The following is an 18239-nucleotide window of genomic DNA, read 5'->3' as shown; positions in this document are numbered from 1 at the left end:
TCCTCTCCCATCCTTCAAACACAAAAGAGTTGATGTTACTATTGTCTCGAATCATTTGAGCAAAAGGCTCTATATACAGATCAAATAAAAGGGGGGAGAGGGGGCAGCCTTGGCGGGTACCCCGAGAGATGTTAAATGGGTCTGATAGTTCTCCGTTGACAAGTATAGAAGCTGACGGATTTCTATACAGGAGTTTGACTGCGCGCCTACATTTTTTGCCGATGTTAAATTTTCCCAAGACCTCCGATAGGTAAACCCAGTTAACCCTATCGAAGGCCTTGGTGGCATCCAAAGTCATCACTGTAAGAGGAAGTGACGCCACCGTCGCCATATCAATGGCTCCTATAAGATCATATGTCAACTCGTACAGCTGACGCCCCCTTACAAATCCCTTTTGATCTACATGCAAGATGTTTGTTGCCACAGCCTCCAACCTATTTGCCAATACAGATGTAAAGATTTTATAATCTGTGTTTAAGATAAAAATTGGTCTATAAGACCCACAACTCGTTGCTGATTTTCCTGGTTTTAGAATCAGTGTTATCGAGGCGCTATCCCATGATGTAGGAGGGGGCATCCCTTCTAGGAGGATCTTATTAAACAACTCCGTTAGAAAAGGGAGAATTGTTGAAATCAGAGCTTTATAAAATTTCAGATGGCATACCATCTGGGCCTGATGCCCTACCTTTTTTGCTACTAGCTACTGCCAGCCTGACCTCCTCCTGCGAAATAGGATCTTCTAGTATATTACTTTGTTCTGATGACAGTTTCGGAAGGGAGACCCCCGCCAGCCAATCTTCAGCCTGCTTTGGCTCGACGTTCTTATCTTCACAATATATTTCACTGAAGAAATCACGGAGCGCTCTCCTAATGTCGACGTCGGTGAAAGATGTTATACCACCAGCCGTAATGGAGTTGATGTTATTACGAACTTGCTCAGTCTTCGTCTTCCATGCCAGCAATTTACTGGCACCTTCGCCATACTCAAAATGTGCCAGCTTACTGGCTTCCCATCCCTCTAAAACCCTAGCATTTGAAACTGAGCTTAGCTCTCCCTTTAAGATGGTCACTTTATTCTGCCACTCATATACTGTGGATGAGAGGGTGTCCGGATGCCTAGCAATTTCTGTTTTGAAGTTTAGTCAACTCCAGTTCTAAGGAGGCCACTGATTCCCTATAGATTTTATTCTTATATGAAGCTTTATTAGTTATAAGACCCCTTAAGAAGTGCATCCCATATAACACCTGGAGAGGCAGAACCTATATTTTCATCCATGAAAAACTGGACCTCTACATTAAGAGCACCGCAGCAGCTCAAGCGGCTGCCGCCATGTTTCCCCCGAAATCCAACACCATAATTCCACCAATTATTACCACCGGTTTGGGTTTTGTAACTCACATTAGCTTGCTTTCTATTTGCTGGCTTTATTGGTTTTAGGCTGTCCAGGATGTTTTTTCCCCCCAGTGGAGCACAGACCATTTTCCAACCTCTCTGACTGGCTCCTTGCATTCTTCCACGAGTGCTCGTTACTGCGAACTCTATTTTTCGTTAAGACACCCCACAAGGATGTGTGTTTACAGTTGTGTCCCTTAAAAGCTACTTCAGGAAGCAGAAAACGTACTTTATTTCTTGGAAGAGGTTTCCTGCCTAATGTCTTTCTGCTTGAATGATTCCATTTATCGTTCCACTAATCTTGCATGCCTGTGAGGAACAATGTACTGTTGACGAGCTTGTTTATTTTGGTCAGTGTTCTTTACTAAAAGCATAACAAACAATCCTTATAGTCTATTTCACGCCCATGCCACAGGCGCTTGAAGTAGGGGGTGAGGGGTGCTTAAGCACCCGCAAAATAATCTTGTCAGAGTTCAGAAGTGAATAAGGAATGGACAGGCCTTTTAATTTTATTTTTTATCTTGCCACTTATGCTGTGCATTCAAAGACAGGTCAAATGTTAGGCTCTGTCTTCCGATGGAAGGTGGTGTTTACTTTTCTTTCTCATACTGCAAAGGGAGGACTTGTGAAAATCTTGCTGGTTGTATGGGGTGGAAAAGGCTGTAGGGTGTTATTTTTTTCTAGCACACAACACATTTTAAATGCCAGTAAATGAACTGTACAAATATTTCAGAATTGGGAAAGCACAAATGAAACTTTTTTTGTAATTCTGAAGTATGATGGAAACAAATATTTTGATTCGCTCAAAGCAAATCAACACACTAGGTGATGCCTATTGCAACACATTATCGTTTGTGATAGTTGTATCAGTAAAACTGTATGTCTGGACAAACGTAATGGTAATAATCAATTGGAAATGGGTTGTCTGTAATGGCAGTGCACTACCACTCCACGACATTCAACCCCACTCCATCCCCACAATCCTCCACCCTACCCCCCACAACCCTCCACCCCACCGCCACAACACCCCACCACACCACACAGCACTCCACCTCACGATGCAACACTACATTTTAGCTATGCAGAACAGCAGCCACGCTGGTGTCTTCGCCAATGCTAGTCTTCAACTGCAACTCTGAATTGCCTCTGTGTGTCCATAACCTCCAATATCAATTTCCTATCAATGGGCATGTCTCCATAACCGACCCATGTTTTCCTATAGCTGTTGCACAGTGTCCATTTAGAATGTGTCCCTGTGCGCATCTGCATCGGCGAGAACCTGACTCACTCTCTGTATGTACAGACCCCACCTTCCTATAGGCAGTTTCCAACTGCCAAGAGAGCCTGTAAACCACAGAGACTCTGTTCACCCTAACTCCAATCAACCAGGGCAGTGTCTTTCGTATCAACAGTGTAGAGTAGCTCATGCTAGATTACCAATTTAAATGATTGCTAAAACACTGCAACAAAACCTTGTGCATAAAGGAGGCGGTACAGCCAAAAAACTGTCAAGCATCTGTCAACGGTAAATGGTTTATGATTGAAGGAAATAAGCATCTGCCAAAAACTCAGCAGAGAGTACTACAGCCCAAAAAAAAAAATACAAAAAAAAAAAAAAAATCAGACTGAGTTGGGAACATGATCAGTCCTGTCCCAAGAAGTTTCAAAAGTTTTTGGGATAACATCATTAACCATGACTGTTAGGAAAAGCTACTAGTGATCCTAGTTCATCTTTAACGTCTCTGCCTCTAGGTGATTCCCAAACACATTTACACTGTTAAAAAACATGCTTTACTAAATTTAACAGTTATTTGCAATTCAATTCAGCTAGCAAGATGACGGGCAAGCCGGAAAATACAGGGTTCCAAACGACCCCTAGCAAAATCAGGTGCATATCCTAGCATGGAACTAACACGGAGCTCATTAGCTCATCTTCGCTTGTACAGAAAGCATTTGCTGACAGTCTTTTTGATTCCATATCAGAGCCGCGGGAGTGGTGACTGGAGGCAGAGAGAGGACTCCCATCAAATGTACTGCAGTTTCAAAATGGCAGCAACCAGACAGCAGCTTGAAAAACTGGAATATTCATTCTAAGCTAACTTTACCTGCGATGGTTTGTCACTGGAGTCAGAGGGGAAGCCTTGACTAGCTGGCTGTATCTGGTGGTTGCCCAAGCTAGGACCGGAGCGGGTCTATGTGCTGAAACATGCATCCCAAAGCAGGAAAAGCCAGAGGCACAGCATCAAGGCCGTCTGTAAGGTGTTGGAGAAATGTTTTAAGCTTGTTCCGAGTCTCACTAGAGGGGACTTTGGACACTGGTTTAGCAAGGGGGAAGATGGGCTGCTTATGAATTCAAAATAGATATAAATTTTTACATGCAGGCAGTTTTTCCTTCTCCATCAAAGGATCTTCTTTAATATTCAAACACTGAAACAGACCAGTAGGTTCACTTATCAAACAGCAATGAGTGTTCGGCAAAGCACGGACTTCATAGAGAAGCTGGGCCAACCAAAGAGTTAAAATCTAAGTAAAGCTAAGCATATGTGTGAACTGGCCTTTAGGTGTGGCCTCTCTGCAAACCCCACTGTTGCACAGGCGTTTTTCATTAGACCAACTGAGCACCAGTAGAGCCAGCCTTTAATTAGGTTTTAATCGCGTGCGGTTACGGGGAAGTGCTAACGGATTAGAGAATGATTTTGTTTGGAGAGCGAAAAGGAGCGACAACGTTTTTGCATTTATCAGTGAGGCTTTCTTTAAGCCAATGGAGAATATTACAGAGTTCTTTTTGTGCCACTAGATAGAGGAAACCTTCACATTAAGAATTACTTGTGGTCCTGTAAAGGTGTAGCTCAGAGCAGGACAAGACTTTGGAAAGGAGATTACTGGTAACCGGTTACCTGCAAGCACCTGACCATATTTAAGGAAATTTACTTTTAATCCACTGCTGCTTAGCTATTCGATTCAGCTTAAGGAGACAGAGAAAATATTACTTATCAATGGCCCTTAAGATGTGGCATGTACCGCTGCGAAACAAGTGTTGGCTGAAATTATCTTAAAATATGAATGAGCCAATGGAAATTTTTGTGGAAACACATTTAAACTTTGTGAAAATGCTTTGTGACCATTTTAAAATATGACTTTTTGAACATTTTCTTGTAACTTTTTGTGATGGAAACTTGTTGAATATTGTCCTTTGAAAAACAGACGTTTGTAAATTCCCAAAGGCATGGAATAAATCTTAATGAAGAGTCAACAATTGGATGTGTGCTTTTGTAGTGGTTGTATTTTTGTTATCACTGGGTCCCCACAAAACTTGTAATGTGCATTTAAGTACTGACTTGGCTAGATGCCAGTCCAGTGGGTAGAGCTTGCGCCCGGCTAATAGAATCTTGAACCACTTTTCACTAGATATTTACACCCAAGGCATGGCCTTGAGTAGTGCCAGGCTGATGCACTGGACTTCCCCTTTTTAGTCTATTAGAAGACAAGGTAAAAACTGACCGGCTGAGTAGAAGCAGTGTTTCATAGCTTTAACCGACCTCTGGTGTTCAATAACCTGGATCTTTTCACTGCATTGATGTCACAATAAGAGAAGGGCCTGGGTCAACTAGAGGAGGAAAACCAGAAGAACACACAGATGTCCTAGTAAACATATGAATCATTTCATGTTTCTACTCCTTAACCTCATGTAGTACATGAGATTCCTATCATGGTTGTCTTTGAACTAAAGCGCCATTAATGGTTTTAAAAGTCATGGATTATGTGCCTCATGTTAAAATATAATAAAAATGGTTAAATAAAAAAAAGATACATTTATGACTGCCAAAATAGGATGTAAGAAACTGAAAATTCACAAATGTTTATTCCAGAACGACTCCATGGAATCTGTTACACCTTTACAGAAGTAATCCTGAAACCCACCGTAAACATTACAAAAATTCTGAAGGTTACAATAAATGTAAGCGTAAAGCAATATTTTTTAGGTTTTCATTTTTTGAGACTCATCCAAAAGAAACCTATGTTGCTGTGTCTGAATTCTAAGATAAGCCAAGAGTGTCCGTACAATTCTCATATTATAGTGTTTTGTTCACTCTTGATTCCTGCATCAAATTCAGACTGGTCTGTATCGGACTCAAATAAACTAGCCAAATACAGGGTTTATGAAGCTAGTACACTAGGCAGTTCAAACGTTTGGCTCACAAGGAGCAATCACACTTTTCTTAACAACCAGGTTTCTAAAAGAAAGCCAAAGCCCTAGTCATTCAGTAGGAATAATTACATCTGAAACTCCATCCCAAATTGACCGAAGATCTATAAAAAAAAAAAAAGACTACTCCTTAATGTATATAATAAAGACCTATCACTTCCAAAGAATGCATTTATTGGGATGGAAAAGACAATTGCATGGTGATGCCCCAACAGCAAGGATGCATGGCTCTATAGAGCAGATTTTTAAAGTCATGGGCAAACAGATAATAGATGTGCATCATGACACAGCCCTGTCTCACACATTGCGGCCTGTTTGGACAGGCGAGGGGCCCGAAGCGCTACCCTTAGATGTGAAAGGCTACTGCCTTTGTCAGGAGTTTACCAGTATGAGTGTGGTGGTGGCAGCATACCATGTAGCGATCAGTAGGTGTGAACATGCCTTTTTACCCGTGTCATGGATCTGAGGCCTACAAGCTCAATCATTTAATATTCTGCTGCTGTGTGCTCAACACACCCTTGGTCTACATCAGTTCAGAATGTTATGCATATGCTGGGTGTACGTGTGCATGCAAATGATAAAATGCAGGGATAGTGTGGTTCTGTGCCGCACATGTATGTTATATGCATGTGCTGGGACTACGTGCGTCTTTCAATGATAAAATACATGGAAGATTCTGGGTTCCATTTTGGCAGTCCAGCGCTAACTGGAGGAACATGAGGAGGTAGATGAATCTCCCTCACACAGATTTGTGGATTACTGTATTGCTGTGAACTGGGTGAATCACACTACAGGAAGGGAAAGCGAGGCTCTTCAGTATACTTCTAAGGGTGCTCTTTGATTCAGGGAGATGTCACAAGGAAAGAACCTGGGCACATCTCAGGAAGGAGATGGGGGCGAATGACAGAATTATAAAGAGTAGAGCGGAGGCCCTGGATTAACCTTTAGATACACATATCAATGTGGCTGACATCCAGGTGTGACCCTCTAGTCACTCTCATGGCCTGTGTTTTTGGGCTATTAGATTTGGAGTCACGGCTGCTGCAACAGACTACTTTCTGGAGGAAGGGCAGAGGAGAGGGCACTTCAAAAGGAATCAATCAATCAATCAATCAATCAATCAGAGTACTTGTAAAGCACAGTACTGACCCATGAGGGTCCCAAGGCGCCGGGGTGGGGGGGGGGGGGCTGCTGCTACTGCTCAAAGAGCAAGGTCTTGAGGAGTCTTCGGAAGGCGAGTAGGTCTTGGGTCTGCCGTATGTGGGTAGGGAGGGTGTTCCAGGTCTTGGCGGCGATGTAGGAGAAGGATCTGCCGCCGGAGGTCGTTCGTTGGATGCGGGGGACAGCGGCAAGGGTGAGACTGGCGGAGCAGAGCTGGCGGGTGGGGAAGCAGAGTCTGCTGTTCAGGTAGGCTGGTCCGGCGTTGTGTAGTGCTTTGTGTGCGTGGGTCAGGAGCTTGAAGGTGATCCTCTTGTCAACGGGGAGACAGTGTAGGTCTCTCAGGTGGGGGGTGATGTAGCTGCGGCAGGGTACGTTGACGATCAGTCGGGCGGAGGTGTTTTGGATGCATTGTAGTCGTCTTAGGTGTTTGGCTGGGATTCCTGCGTAGAGTGCGTTGCCGTAGTCCAGTCTGCTGCCGACGAGGGCCTGTGTCAGGCCCTCAATAAACTTTAAAGACACTGACTCTAAATCGCATTTGGTGTCTGGAAATTGGTGATAAGGGGAGCTCAAGGCCCCCAAAATTGTCAACTGTCAAGCAGCTAGTAGGGTTGTGCAAGGAGGACAAACTCTTCAAGAGTTCTTCCTGTGACCAGGACTGGGGGCCGAGGCCTGCCGCCATCGTCAGACAGCATGGGCCCAGCATTGTATCCTACGCCGAGGACACCCAGCTCATCCTCTCGCTCACAAAGAACCCCGAAGACAACAGACTCTGCTTCCACGAAGGAATGAAGGACGTCACAGCTTGGATGAAGGACAGTTGTTTGAAGCTCAACTCAGAGAAAACAGAGGTCCTCATCCTTAGACCCTGCACCTCCGCCTGGGACCACACATGGTTGCCCTCTGCTTCCCGAAAAGCCACCCACCCGTACAGACCATGCATGAAACCTCGGCATCATCAACTCCTCCATCTCCATGAACCGCCAGATCAACGCCGTTGCTTCCACCAGTTTCAACTGCCTGCGCATCCTCCGCAAGACTTTCAAATGGATCCCCCCTGAGTGCAGAAGAACTGTCACCCACACACTACGTCAACACCCTGTACGCCGGAATAAAAAGAACTCTTCTACACAAACTCCAAACCATCCAGAACACCGCAGCCAGACTCGTCCTTGGAGCACCCAGACACGAGCACATGACCCAACACCTACGAGACCTCCTATGGCTCCCCGTTGAGAAGAGGGTCACTTTCAAGCTCCTCATCCACACCTACAAATCCAATCCAAATATTAACAACATTGGACCCAAATCCCTCAACAAGAGTCTCTTTACACATACCCAAGAGGAACCTCCGCTCTGCTGACCTCGCCCTGGTAGAGGTCCCTCGCATCCGCAGACAGAGCAGGCGGGAGAGCTTTCTCCTACATCGCAGCCAAGAACTGGAACAAGCTCTCTGTGAACATCAGACGCTCCCCGACCCTGCACACGTTCAGGAAGGACCTCAAGACCTAGCTCTTCAAATGAACTGAAGCTGCCCCCCCCCCACTGCCCCCCCCCACCACCAGCGCCTTGAGACCCTCACGGGGGAGTAGCGCGCTCTATAAACCCCCTGATTAAGTCTCCCGGCTGGGGGAAGGAACATCACCTAGGGACTTCAAGACAACCTGACCCTGGAGCACCAGTGCATGCCTACTTCCCAAAACCAGTGTTCCCTGTGAGGAAGAGGACAGCCGTGGAAAGAGAGGTCCAGTGGGAGATCCAGTTGGTTGGATTCCTGTAGCGCAGTGTGAGGAGATGGCTGCTGAACATGGAAAAGTTGGCGACACACCTATGTGGTAAAAAGGCCAGTCATGAAGTGAGCTGTGACGGTTGCTGCACCGATCTACACATGGGCAGTGACTGGTTAGAAGTCAGTATCCATGTGTGCTAAGTGGAGCCGCTGGGAAGAGTGCTGTAATGCCGATCAGGCTGTGGCCTGTGTGCAGAGCTAAGTCGACAACCCTGCATGCCAGGTCAGCTCGCCTTGTAATTTGCTGCTGTGCCATTCGGATCACACTCCATGTACAGAGTGGAGCAGGTGAACCCCCATATGCCAGGATGCCACCAAGACAAGGCAAGTATTGTCTGGTTCAGACAGTTGTGATAAGGAGGAGACTGTTGTGACCAGAGCAAGGCCAAGCCTCGAGCGAGGATGAGCACCAGGAATGTTGCAACGCCTCCCCCCCACACCATTTTCTGAGGGGTCCCATGGAACTTACCAAGCATAGATGGAGCATCGATGACGACCCCTCACCCGCTGGCATTGGTCTCCACAGAACCGACTGTCAGGAACTTGAGAACACTGAACTGCTGCCCCTCCTGCACAGATGAAAGCGGCTCACTTTGAGTTTTTGATTGCTCAGATCATCCTGGTGTGGCTAAGATGGATTTATGGGCGAGACTACACCAGTAGGAACTTGCCTACTATGTGCTGGAATACTTCTGACTTTAATAGAGAGTCAGTGTGGAACTCTGAGACTCTGATTACAAGTGGGGCTTAAACTGAATGTCGCTAATGGTGAATGAGGAATAATCACTACCGCTAGCGAGGGAGTAGTGGGACTCAGGGACCCGCCTATAAAACACAAGAGCCCTGACCTTCTGGGACTGCTGGTATTGTTTGTTCATGTCATATTTTACTTTGTGTTTGTATATAAAGACTCATTTTGTTCATGAAAGCAAGTATTTGACTGGACAATCATTTCTTTCTGCTGCAATTATTTTGAGCCTTCTTTAGTCAACCAAATTTTCTGTGGAAGCACAGCCTGTAATGCAGATATCTGCTGCACCTCTACAGAAAACCGCGCCTGGCGACAGAATGTATTGTATGTGAATCCACAAAGTAGGCCACTGCAACCTTTCCAGCATACATTCAAATGTACTTTTACATATTGAGCACTGTCTCCTCAGGAAACGAATAGGTGCCAATAAAAGAAACGTATTATGTACAAAAATAAAAACTACATTTCGGCCCCTCACGAAAAAGCATAATCGGAATTAGAATCTTGTATTTTCTACTCTGTTGAAGCACATCTATTTTCCATCTTTATTACACATATTGCACATTACCTAAAGACAGAGTGGAGAGAGCTTACCTAACGTCTTTTCTTTACTTTTGTCAATATCTGGATCTTGTTGGCCATCAGGAGGATCAATGCGAGATTCTTCACGACCTGGTGTCTCTTCTCTTGATTCTTGGGAACAGCATGCTGAAACAATCAATTTATTTCTCTTTGCAGAGTCTTCCTCCATCGGTACTGTATGTTCCGGTATCTTGAGATCTTCTTCCTCACAGCGGAGAACGGCATCTGGACTAGCATGCATGTTCTCCAGCAGAAGCGAGTCACTCAGGACGTCAGTACATACTCCATTACTATCAACAGCACTCATTGCAAACTGAAATAAAACAAAAATGGTACAACTTCATCACAAAACTGATCTACCTTATCCACAAGTGCCCCACCAAAGAAAACTCATTTATATCACAAGCAGAGAAATAGCTGCTTAAAAATCGAGACAAAGTCACCCATTACAATAACTCCAGTATGCTTAATTTATACACGTTTTTACATTAATTTACGTTTTCAAGTTCGAAGATCAACATTTAAAAGTCAACTGGTAGACAGGGTGGCGGCAACTTGAGTGCACTTACTACAAGAAATGCAGATTTCAAAATAATAAGTAGAGTTGCAAATGTATTTTCCTGCCTAGCAAAGCACTAAAAGGAACATGTCTTTCGACATAAAAAGGCACTACTATAGTGGTTATAAAATCAATATGCACAGAGCAACAGAAACCTAAATCGCCTTTATACTAGACACCATCAAAGTAAAATATGGAACTTAAGACAAGCATGAGGGTTTTCAAAGCCATCTTAATAGCGTTAATGATCAAAGTGTGCAGAGAAGGGGTCCTCCAAAATGTAGACTGTCTATGAAGAAATTAGCTTTAGAGATGCCTGAAGAAGGTAGATTAACACGAGACATTTCACTCTGCCCTAACTGAAAGTAGAGGTACCTCACCACAGTGCTAGAAGATATATACTTAATATGAATTGTGATAAGTAAGCTGGGATGACATGCCAGTCGGATGCAAGAAAGTAATAAGATAGCACAGTAAAAGAGGTCTATCTTCAATGAGAGAAGAGTGTACTCAGAATTATATTTATGAAATCAGACGCATGGGTATCCTAAAAAAGTTAACAATAAGCCTGCTAAAATGTAGCACAATGATGTTCGCAATTTGAAGAAATTATAACATTTTAAAATGTTTTTTCAAGAATGCTTCTGATTAACTTCCTGAATTTTAAGTTTCTACAGCAAAATTAAATCTACAGGTTCACCTCCTCATCAAAAACGGAATCTGGAGGTCTCTCGTTCAGTTGATAAAAAACGTTGTACATTTAGCTAAATGTGCTACTTTTTTTTTTTTACTTTTCAGGTAATTGACAGACATCAATTCACAATCGTGTTCACGTCTACTTTAAAACCAAGTGGTCTTTTGATTACATTTGTTAGACGCTATTACAATGTTGTGTATCTGGCAACCAAAGTACAAGTGCATCACCTTTGTGCATTCAGATTTAGAGAGAGGAACACTAAACACTTTTCAGTTACAACAGGGCTGCCCGCTACCTAACCTCTTTCTCACTGGCCCTGGAGCCTCTCGCAGCCTGGCTGCATTGGGAACCATCCATCCGGGGCATGCGGTGGTCCCCTGAATGGGAGGATCATATATCCCTATATGCAGATGATACTCTGCTCTACCTGACCTCCCCCCATAAGTCCCTCGGTGTGTGGTTTTCGACGTTCTGGCCTCCTTCGGGAGAAATTCCAGACTCTCAATCAATTGTGGGAAATCTGTGTTTGTGCTGAGGGGTGACCCCCCCCCCGGTCCCGCTGCGAAATTGTCCCATACAAGTCAACTCGGAAGGTTTCAAGTATTTCGGGGTTTTCATTTCTCTTGACCCAAAGACTAGATATGCCCAAAATCATCTTCCCCAGTTGCAGAGACTCAGAGTGCTATTGCAAACTGGAGGAGGCTCCCGCTTTCATTGTTGGGCCGGGCAGCCCTCTTTAAAATGATGTCTCTGCCTCGTTTCCTGTATGCCCTTCAAAATACTTTGGATGCAGTGCCTGCCAGCTACTTTCGTGAAGTCGAAAGTGTGCAGCGTAGTCTACTCTGGGAGGGCAGCGCCCTAAACAAGCTAACACTTCCCTGGTATGACAGGGGCATCGCACTCCCTGATATCAAAAGATATTATTGGGCTTTCAGCTGGCGGCGATCAATCATGGCACGTATGGTCCAGTGGATGACCCTGATTCTGCCATGGATAAATGGCTTCTTCCCGGGGGTAGGTATAGTAGGGCCTTGTACTCAAGACGGACGAAATTGGACTTAACGGGCCGGCCAAGCTTTGGGTTCGTACCTGGCATGACGCCATGAGTTCCCTAGGTTGGAGAGATAAATTGACCATGGCCACCCCGCTCTGGGACTCAGAGAAGCAAGGTAAGCTGTGGAGGACAAAGGGGTTTGATAGGTGGGACCTGATCGGGATCTCCCCCATTAAAGATATTGGGGTAAGGGGAGGATGAAATCATTTGAAGAAATGCAGGCAGAATACGCACTATCAAAGGCCAAATATTTCCGTTATGCACAGGTCCGGCATTCACTCCATGCGGCACTCCCTGGTGATATGGATCCCCCGGAGGCCTCACCTCTGGAGGATAGAATTCTTGACGGCCACCCCCCGAAAAAACGATCTCCTTGATTTGCAAGAAGATGATTAATCACAGGGCTGATTCCCTTGAGGTGTTGAGGGACAAGTGGGTGCAAGATGGGATAGAACTAGACGACGAAGACTGGCAGGCAGCAGTCTCTTCCCCGCAAGAGGTCGCCATTCCGGCTAGACTAAGGCTGGTTTAGCTTAAGATACTGCACAGGGTCTATATCACGGGACCGAGTCTTGTACACGTGGGACTATCTGATAAGAGACTGTGTAGACGGCAGTGTGGCCTTACAGGTACATTTCTACACATTATCTGGGAATATGAACACATCACCACATACTGGCGCAAAATACATGACACTATGCGTAGGGTCTTAGGGGTCTCTTTGATGCAGGAGGCGAGGAGATGCCTCCTAAACATATGGGAGCCCACCGACCGCAACACCTCACAAACGCAATGGTCTACTTTGGGCTTCATGTTAGCGAAAAGAAATATAGCCCAGCTATGGGGAGCCGAACAGCCTCCCACACTGGAAATGTGGGAAAACAACTTAGATTGGTGTAGGTTTAGGGAAAAAACGACATACCACGCGAGGGGACGCCCTCGAAAGTGGTCACTGGTGTGGGGACCCTGGAATCGATACAAAGATGAAATTTGTACGCCACCGAGACATGCGGTTTTAAATGACCCCCCTCCCTGTGAAGTTCCCTTTCATTAGTGATTTCATTTATCCTTGTACCCCCCTGATGTATTATTTGCTACATGACCGTGTCCTCTGGAATGTGATTTTTGCTGATGCTATTGTTTAATAAAAAGATTTTTTTTTTAATTTTAAAAAGAGCTGCCAAATAAACTGACCAGCAGTCTGCTTCCAATGTAAGAATAGTAATTGGAATTTGGTCCGGTCCCCTGACTCCCAAGCGTCTTGCATGATGTAAATCTCTTTAATCAGGACCTTCGAAGGTGATACTAAATTTCCCCCTTCAGGGGAGGTAACCGCCAGGGGAAGTAGATCCTCATCAACAGGGTGGTTAGGAGAGTAAAGATTTTAAATATCCTAGGACCACTCACTACTTGTAATTGAACTTATTTTGGGACTAATACTGCTCCCAGTTGATGTGTTAATTATGTGCCAGAACCTTCTGGAGTCTTCATCTTTATTAACAGCAGCTTCCCGTAGATCTGTTAGATCTCATCAGAACTGTTTTTAGGGTTTCTTTTTGGGTTTTTTACAGTCGCCTTCCATCTGGTTTACATTCTTGAAAGCAATTTCATAATTTTCCTTCTTCCCTTTGAGAAAGATCAAAATTACTGCGTTTGCATTTTATTAAGACTAAATTCCTTAGGGTTTTATTATTTACTAGAGGTACCCCTTGAGGAAAAGAGCTTTCTGCCACCAAGGCCTACATACATATTCCTCTCAAAAGAGATTAGATCCCTGTTGGCAGTAAATTGTAGAGTGTTGATTAACAAGTCTTAACTTTTCTTCATTTGAAGTAGTCCAGTGCACTTTCCCATTTGCTACATTAAGGTTCATTGTACCACCCTTGAAATTCCAGGCGAGGACTGCTTCTAAGAATTCAAAAGAAGTCGATTTTAACCTTTTTCCTCCCTAAAATGGAAAAACAGTATACTAAATGTCTGACTGCAATTAATGGCTTTTATGTTTGGCATCTATCCTTGGTTATCTTTCAACCATATTATTTTGCCGAATCACACATTCTTTTTCATGTATGTACCTCAAAAAATGTAGGAACTTGCACTCCTACCTCTGCAGTTACGGCACAATTCAGAAAGTTGAGAATATTTCTCTTAAACATCAATTTCATTGGTTCCTTGTTGGTTCGTGTCTTTTTAAAGTTTCTTTGTAAGTACCAGATAGGGAAAAAAAAACTTTTACAACAAATATTCAGTGCCATAAAGTGTACAGCTAGAAAATAGAAAAGTTGAGAGTAGTTTGCCAAAAACTAAATGAGCAAGGAATCTTGGGTTTTGTTCATCTTCTTATGTTTTTTTTAACTGCTTAAAGCAGCGAGGTCAGCCTGGGGAAAGTTGAGGTTCATAAAACTAGATTTAGCTAGTAAAACAAGAATGCTGCTGCAATTGTGTAAGCCATGTGTTTGGTCTCGCCAAGAGCACTAAGTGTGAAGATGGCAATTCAGGAAGGAAAGTCATTTTAGGGACCACTACTGGTGATGTGAAACAGGTGCACCAGAAATCCCATGAACAGATGCAACAAACCTAATGTGTGTATTCTGAATCTGAGCAGGGAGAATTAATATACTTAAACAGATATGCATTAAACATTCAGTGGAAAGGATGCTCACATTACAGGCGAGGAACTCTTTATGAAACTTGAAAGAAAGAGGTTCTGACAGCTTTTAGAGCAGAACAATCATATTGCTCTGTATTGAGTGCTCAGACTACTCCAGGTTTTCAGTCCTGAGTTTTCATTTAATTAATTATGGCATTCCGGGAGATCTACTCTGGGTTTTCTTCATTTGCACCAACATGACTAAACCACACATACAGAAAAACCCTAGGGCTCAAAACATGGTGCTCTGGTCACAAAGACATCTGGTCAAGATATCTAGTCAATTCAATAATATGCAACATAGGTAAATGTTCAAGATTACCTAAAGCAATCATATGCCAAAAGGAGCATTAGAACATGCACTTACACAACATGCCTTTTTAACTTTCAAGTTACTCGGCCTTCAGACAGTGCCTATCTGACCCGAGGGAGGGGTCTATTGCACACTTCTCCAAGCACCGGAGTGGGCACCCTGGAAAGCAGAGTCCTTATGTCCTCTGGAGCATAGTCTATGAGCTAATTTCATTTGAAGCCCAAAATTCGAACCAACAAGATAAACAGCACCACTGTCTGCTCAGGTCTGAGGAAGATCAATGGATTGGTAGCACTGAGAAATCAAAAGCAGCAAGGCATTGTTTTGAAATTATGCACTGAAACAGCAAAAAAGATTGATGCACTGTGTCCCATTGGTCTAGTGTGTTAGCTCCATGCAAGATGTAAGAGTAGTCTCCCAGCAACAGTGCTCCCACCGTCATTGGGAGGTGTGGCAAAGCTCAGTTATTCTGTGTGGGAGAGAAGCATGTTTCACTGCTCTTTCCAAGGACTGACCCACATGGTTGGTGGTCACTGCTGGGAGATCAGGTCGTAGGAGAACAGCATGACAGAGCCACAGGTTGTCAGATCCCTCTCCCTCCATTTCCCACCAGGTCCCCAGCCAAGGAGAGTAACCAAGCAAACAGAGACCATGCATGCAGAGTTGTGCCTGCTTGCTACTATTAACCCTGCAACTAACAATTATGGTTTGAATACCATGTTAGTAGACCGGAAGAGCCGAGGGGAGTCATTAATGCTACACTATTGCTATACAGATGGGGAATCCATAAGATGATGTTGAATGGTCCAAGCAGACGCTCAGTTTATTCAGTACACACGTGAAACAGTATTCAACATGTTTACTTGTTGTTGCTGGACTCCTAGGACTGTCAGTAATAGGCCATTTCCTCTCATTATACCCTCAACCGAGAATTAATATACACACACTTCCACCTACAAAGACCCTGATGTAAGCAATCCCTAATGTACCAAGGCTCAAAAAGGAGTGCACTTCTGGGCAGCGACCAACGCTATAGGGATGCCTGCGTACCACAATAGTTGTTACTTTACTGAATTACCTCTGCTTGCCCAGATTAATGTTGACCAATCAAAAATTGGGAATTCATGGTGTTTTCGTTTAACAGCGGGTACATCAGGTCTAATGTACTGTTTCCCTCGTTGAGTTGGTTATTGAAAGGGGTTGTTAAAATAAAGTGGTCACTATCTATACAAGGTACCCCCACCCAGTGGAGTGGTGAGTCACCTTGGACAAGGTTGATCAGCCTTATTAAACCTGCATGTGAGGCACATGACAGGCTACTGTCTTTCCCACGACTGCACTACAGGAGGTTACTGAATAGTAGGCAAACACAGGCTATTTATCACCTCTTCCCAGCAACACTGCTCTGATTTACACAACTGTAATGGCCTGCCTTCCTCCTAGTCTGGATTGGAAGGTTATGTTGTACACTTTGCTCTATCCCAGTCCTTTGGAAACACTGACTACGCCTGGGGGCTGAGCTATCAATCAGTAGTTACTGATGGACTTCCCATGCTTGTAACATTCTTGAAAAAAACATTATGTCTGTCACCTGAGTCTTCACCAGTGTGCCTCTTTAAATGTGACAAGTGAACACCAAGAGTGCTGGGGACTGTGGTAATCTGCATATGCTTTCCTTGTACATAAAATGCTAATGTAGAATTGTGTGTATGTCATATTAGAATGTACTTAGTGTCATAGTATGATGTCAGAAGTTCTAGATAACTTTGGAAGTAAACCTGGACAGTTAGTTCCAGGACGTCCTGTTGGTGGTTGGATGAGATCCTTACTAAAATAAATCTTACAAAGAAACTGATTCTGCCGATACTCATTATTGGACCTGCTTCAGGGACACCACAAACAAAACCTATGCAACTGTTAAGAAGGACCCCACCAGTTTTTGGCACAACTTACAGAGGGAAATATGCAGCAGTTACTCTGTCTAGCAAGTCGACGTAAGAGTGACAATGCAGCCCTAATTTATGCAGAATCCAGTGCACTGGACTGGATGATAACGGCTACCCTAGAAGTCATTGCAGAACCTTCAAGGATTTTGCTAGATCAGTGGTTCTTAACCTGTGGTCGGGGGACTGCCAGAGGTCCACATAACCTACTGAAGGGGTCCAGTTAGAAAATTAAATATTAACTGACCACTACATCCATACTACTATAATAAAGGAGAAACTTTCTGGCTTTCAGGCGGGTAAACTCCGGAACCACTGCGCCAATCTACACACCCGATACACCACAGAAATCGTCAGGGTGTGTAGATGGTTATAGGCTATATAAAGTTTACAAATTAACCTTATTTAAAAAATGTATTTTTAAAAAAAAGTAGTCCGTCCCCCCCCAAAGTACTCACGTCGAGTACTCCCGTGCTCACGTCGAGGAGCGGCGTCAGAGGAGCGGCGGACATGGTGCGGAGGAGGAGTGGTCACGTGAGGAGCAGCGGACAGGCCAGCAGCGGTGCGACCAGCGGAGAGGCAGACATGGCGCGGGGAGGAGCGGCGGCGGACAGGCGGTGAGGAGCAGAGCGGCGAGGAGCTGTCAACTCAGGAGCGGCGGCTGAGGTAAGCAGGCGGGTGTCGGGCCAGGCGGGGGTCGGGGAAGGCGGGGGTCGGGGACTAACACCTCCATTGACTCAGGCCAGGCGAGGGTCGGTCCAGGCGGCAGGCGGGGGACGGGGCGGGCGGGGGCACGGGCTGCTGGGCAATGTCGGGGCAGGCGGGGGTAGGGGGAAGCCTGAAAGCTCCCGGACAAGGTCGGGACAGGCTGCTAGTTGTACATAAAGAAGCAAAACGTAAACATTAACATTTCAAGATATTCTGTAAATGTGAAGAAATTTTAAACTGGAGGCTAAAAAACAGTTAGCATTCTCAGATTGATCAGTGAGAGCAGTGCAAGTGCATTGAAGAGAATATAGTAAGGAAGACGAGTACCTTCAGTTTAACTTAGAAAAGCTCCAGTCTTCTCATTAAAATGATAACTTCTTTATTATTTGTTTGCTAATGTTTGTTTCAGTGTTTTTAGTGTATTGTTTGGTGAAA

The 18239-nt window shown here is 44.5% G+C and overlaps 1 protein-coding gene across 1 annotated transcript in view; it reads right to left on the bottom strand.

The window, feature by feature from the left end:
• TXLNG (taxilin gamma) overlaps nt 1-18239 on the bottom strand; it is a 290841-nt gene that overhangs the window by 254939 nt on the left and 17663 nt on the right. The window contains exon 2 of the mRNA XM_086934258.1: nt 9893-10193. Coding sequence (XP_086790384.1) covers nt 9893-10193 — 301 coding nt within the window. The remainder of the gene's footprint in view (nt 1-9892; nt 10194-18239) is intronic.

The sequence above is a fragment of the Lissotriton vulgaris genome, chromosome 8, assembly GCF_964263255.1.
Source record: "Lissotriton vulgaris chromosome 8, aLisVul1.2, whole genome shotgun sequence".
Classification (NCBI taxonomy): Eukaryota; Metazoa; Chordata; class Amphibia; order Caudata; family Salamandridae; genus Lissotriton; species Lissotriton vulgaris.
This window is presented reverse-complemented; position numbering and strand designations above follow the sequence as displayed.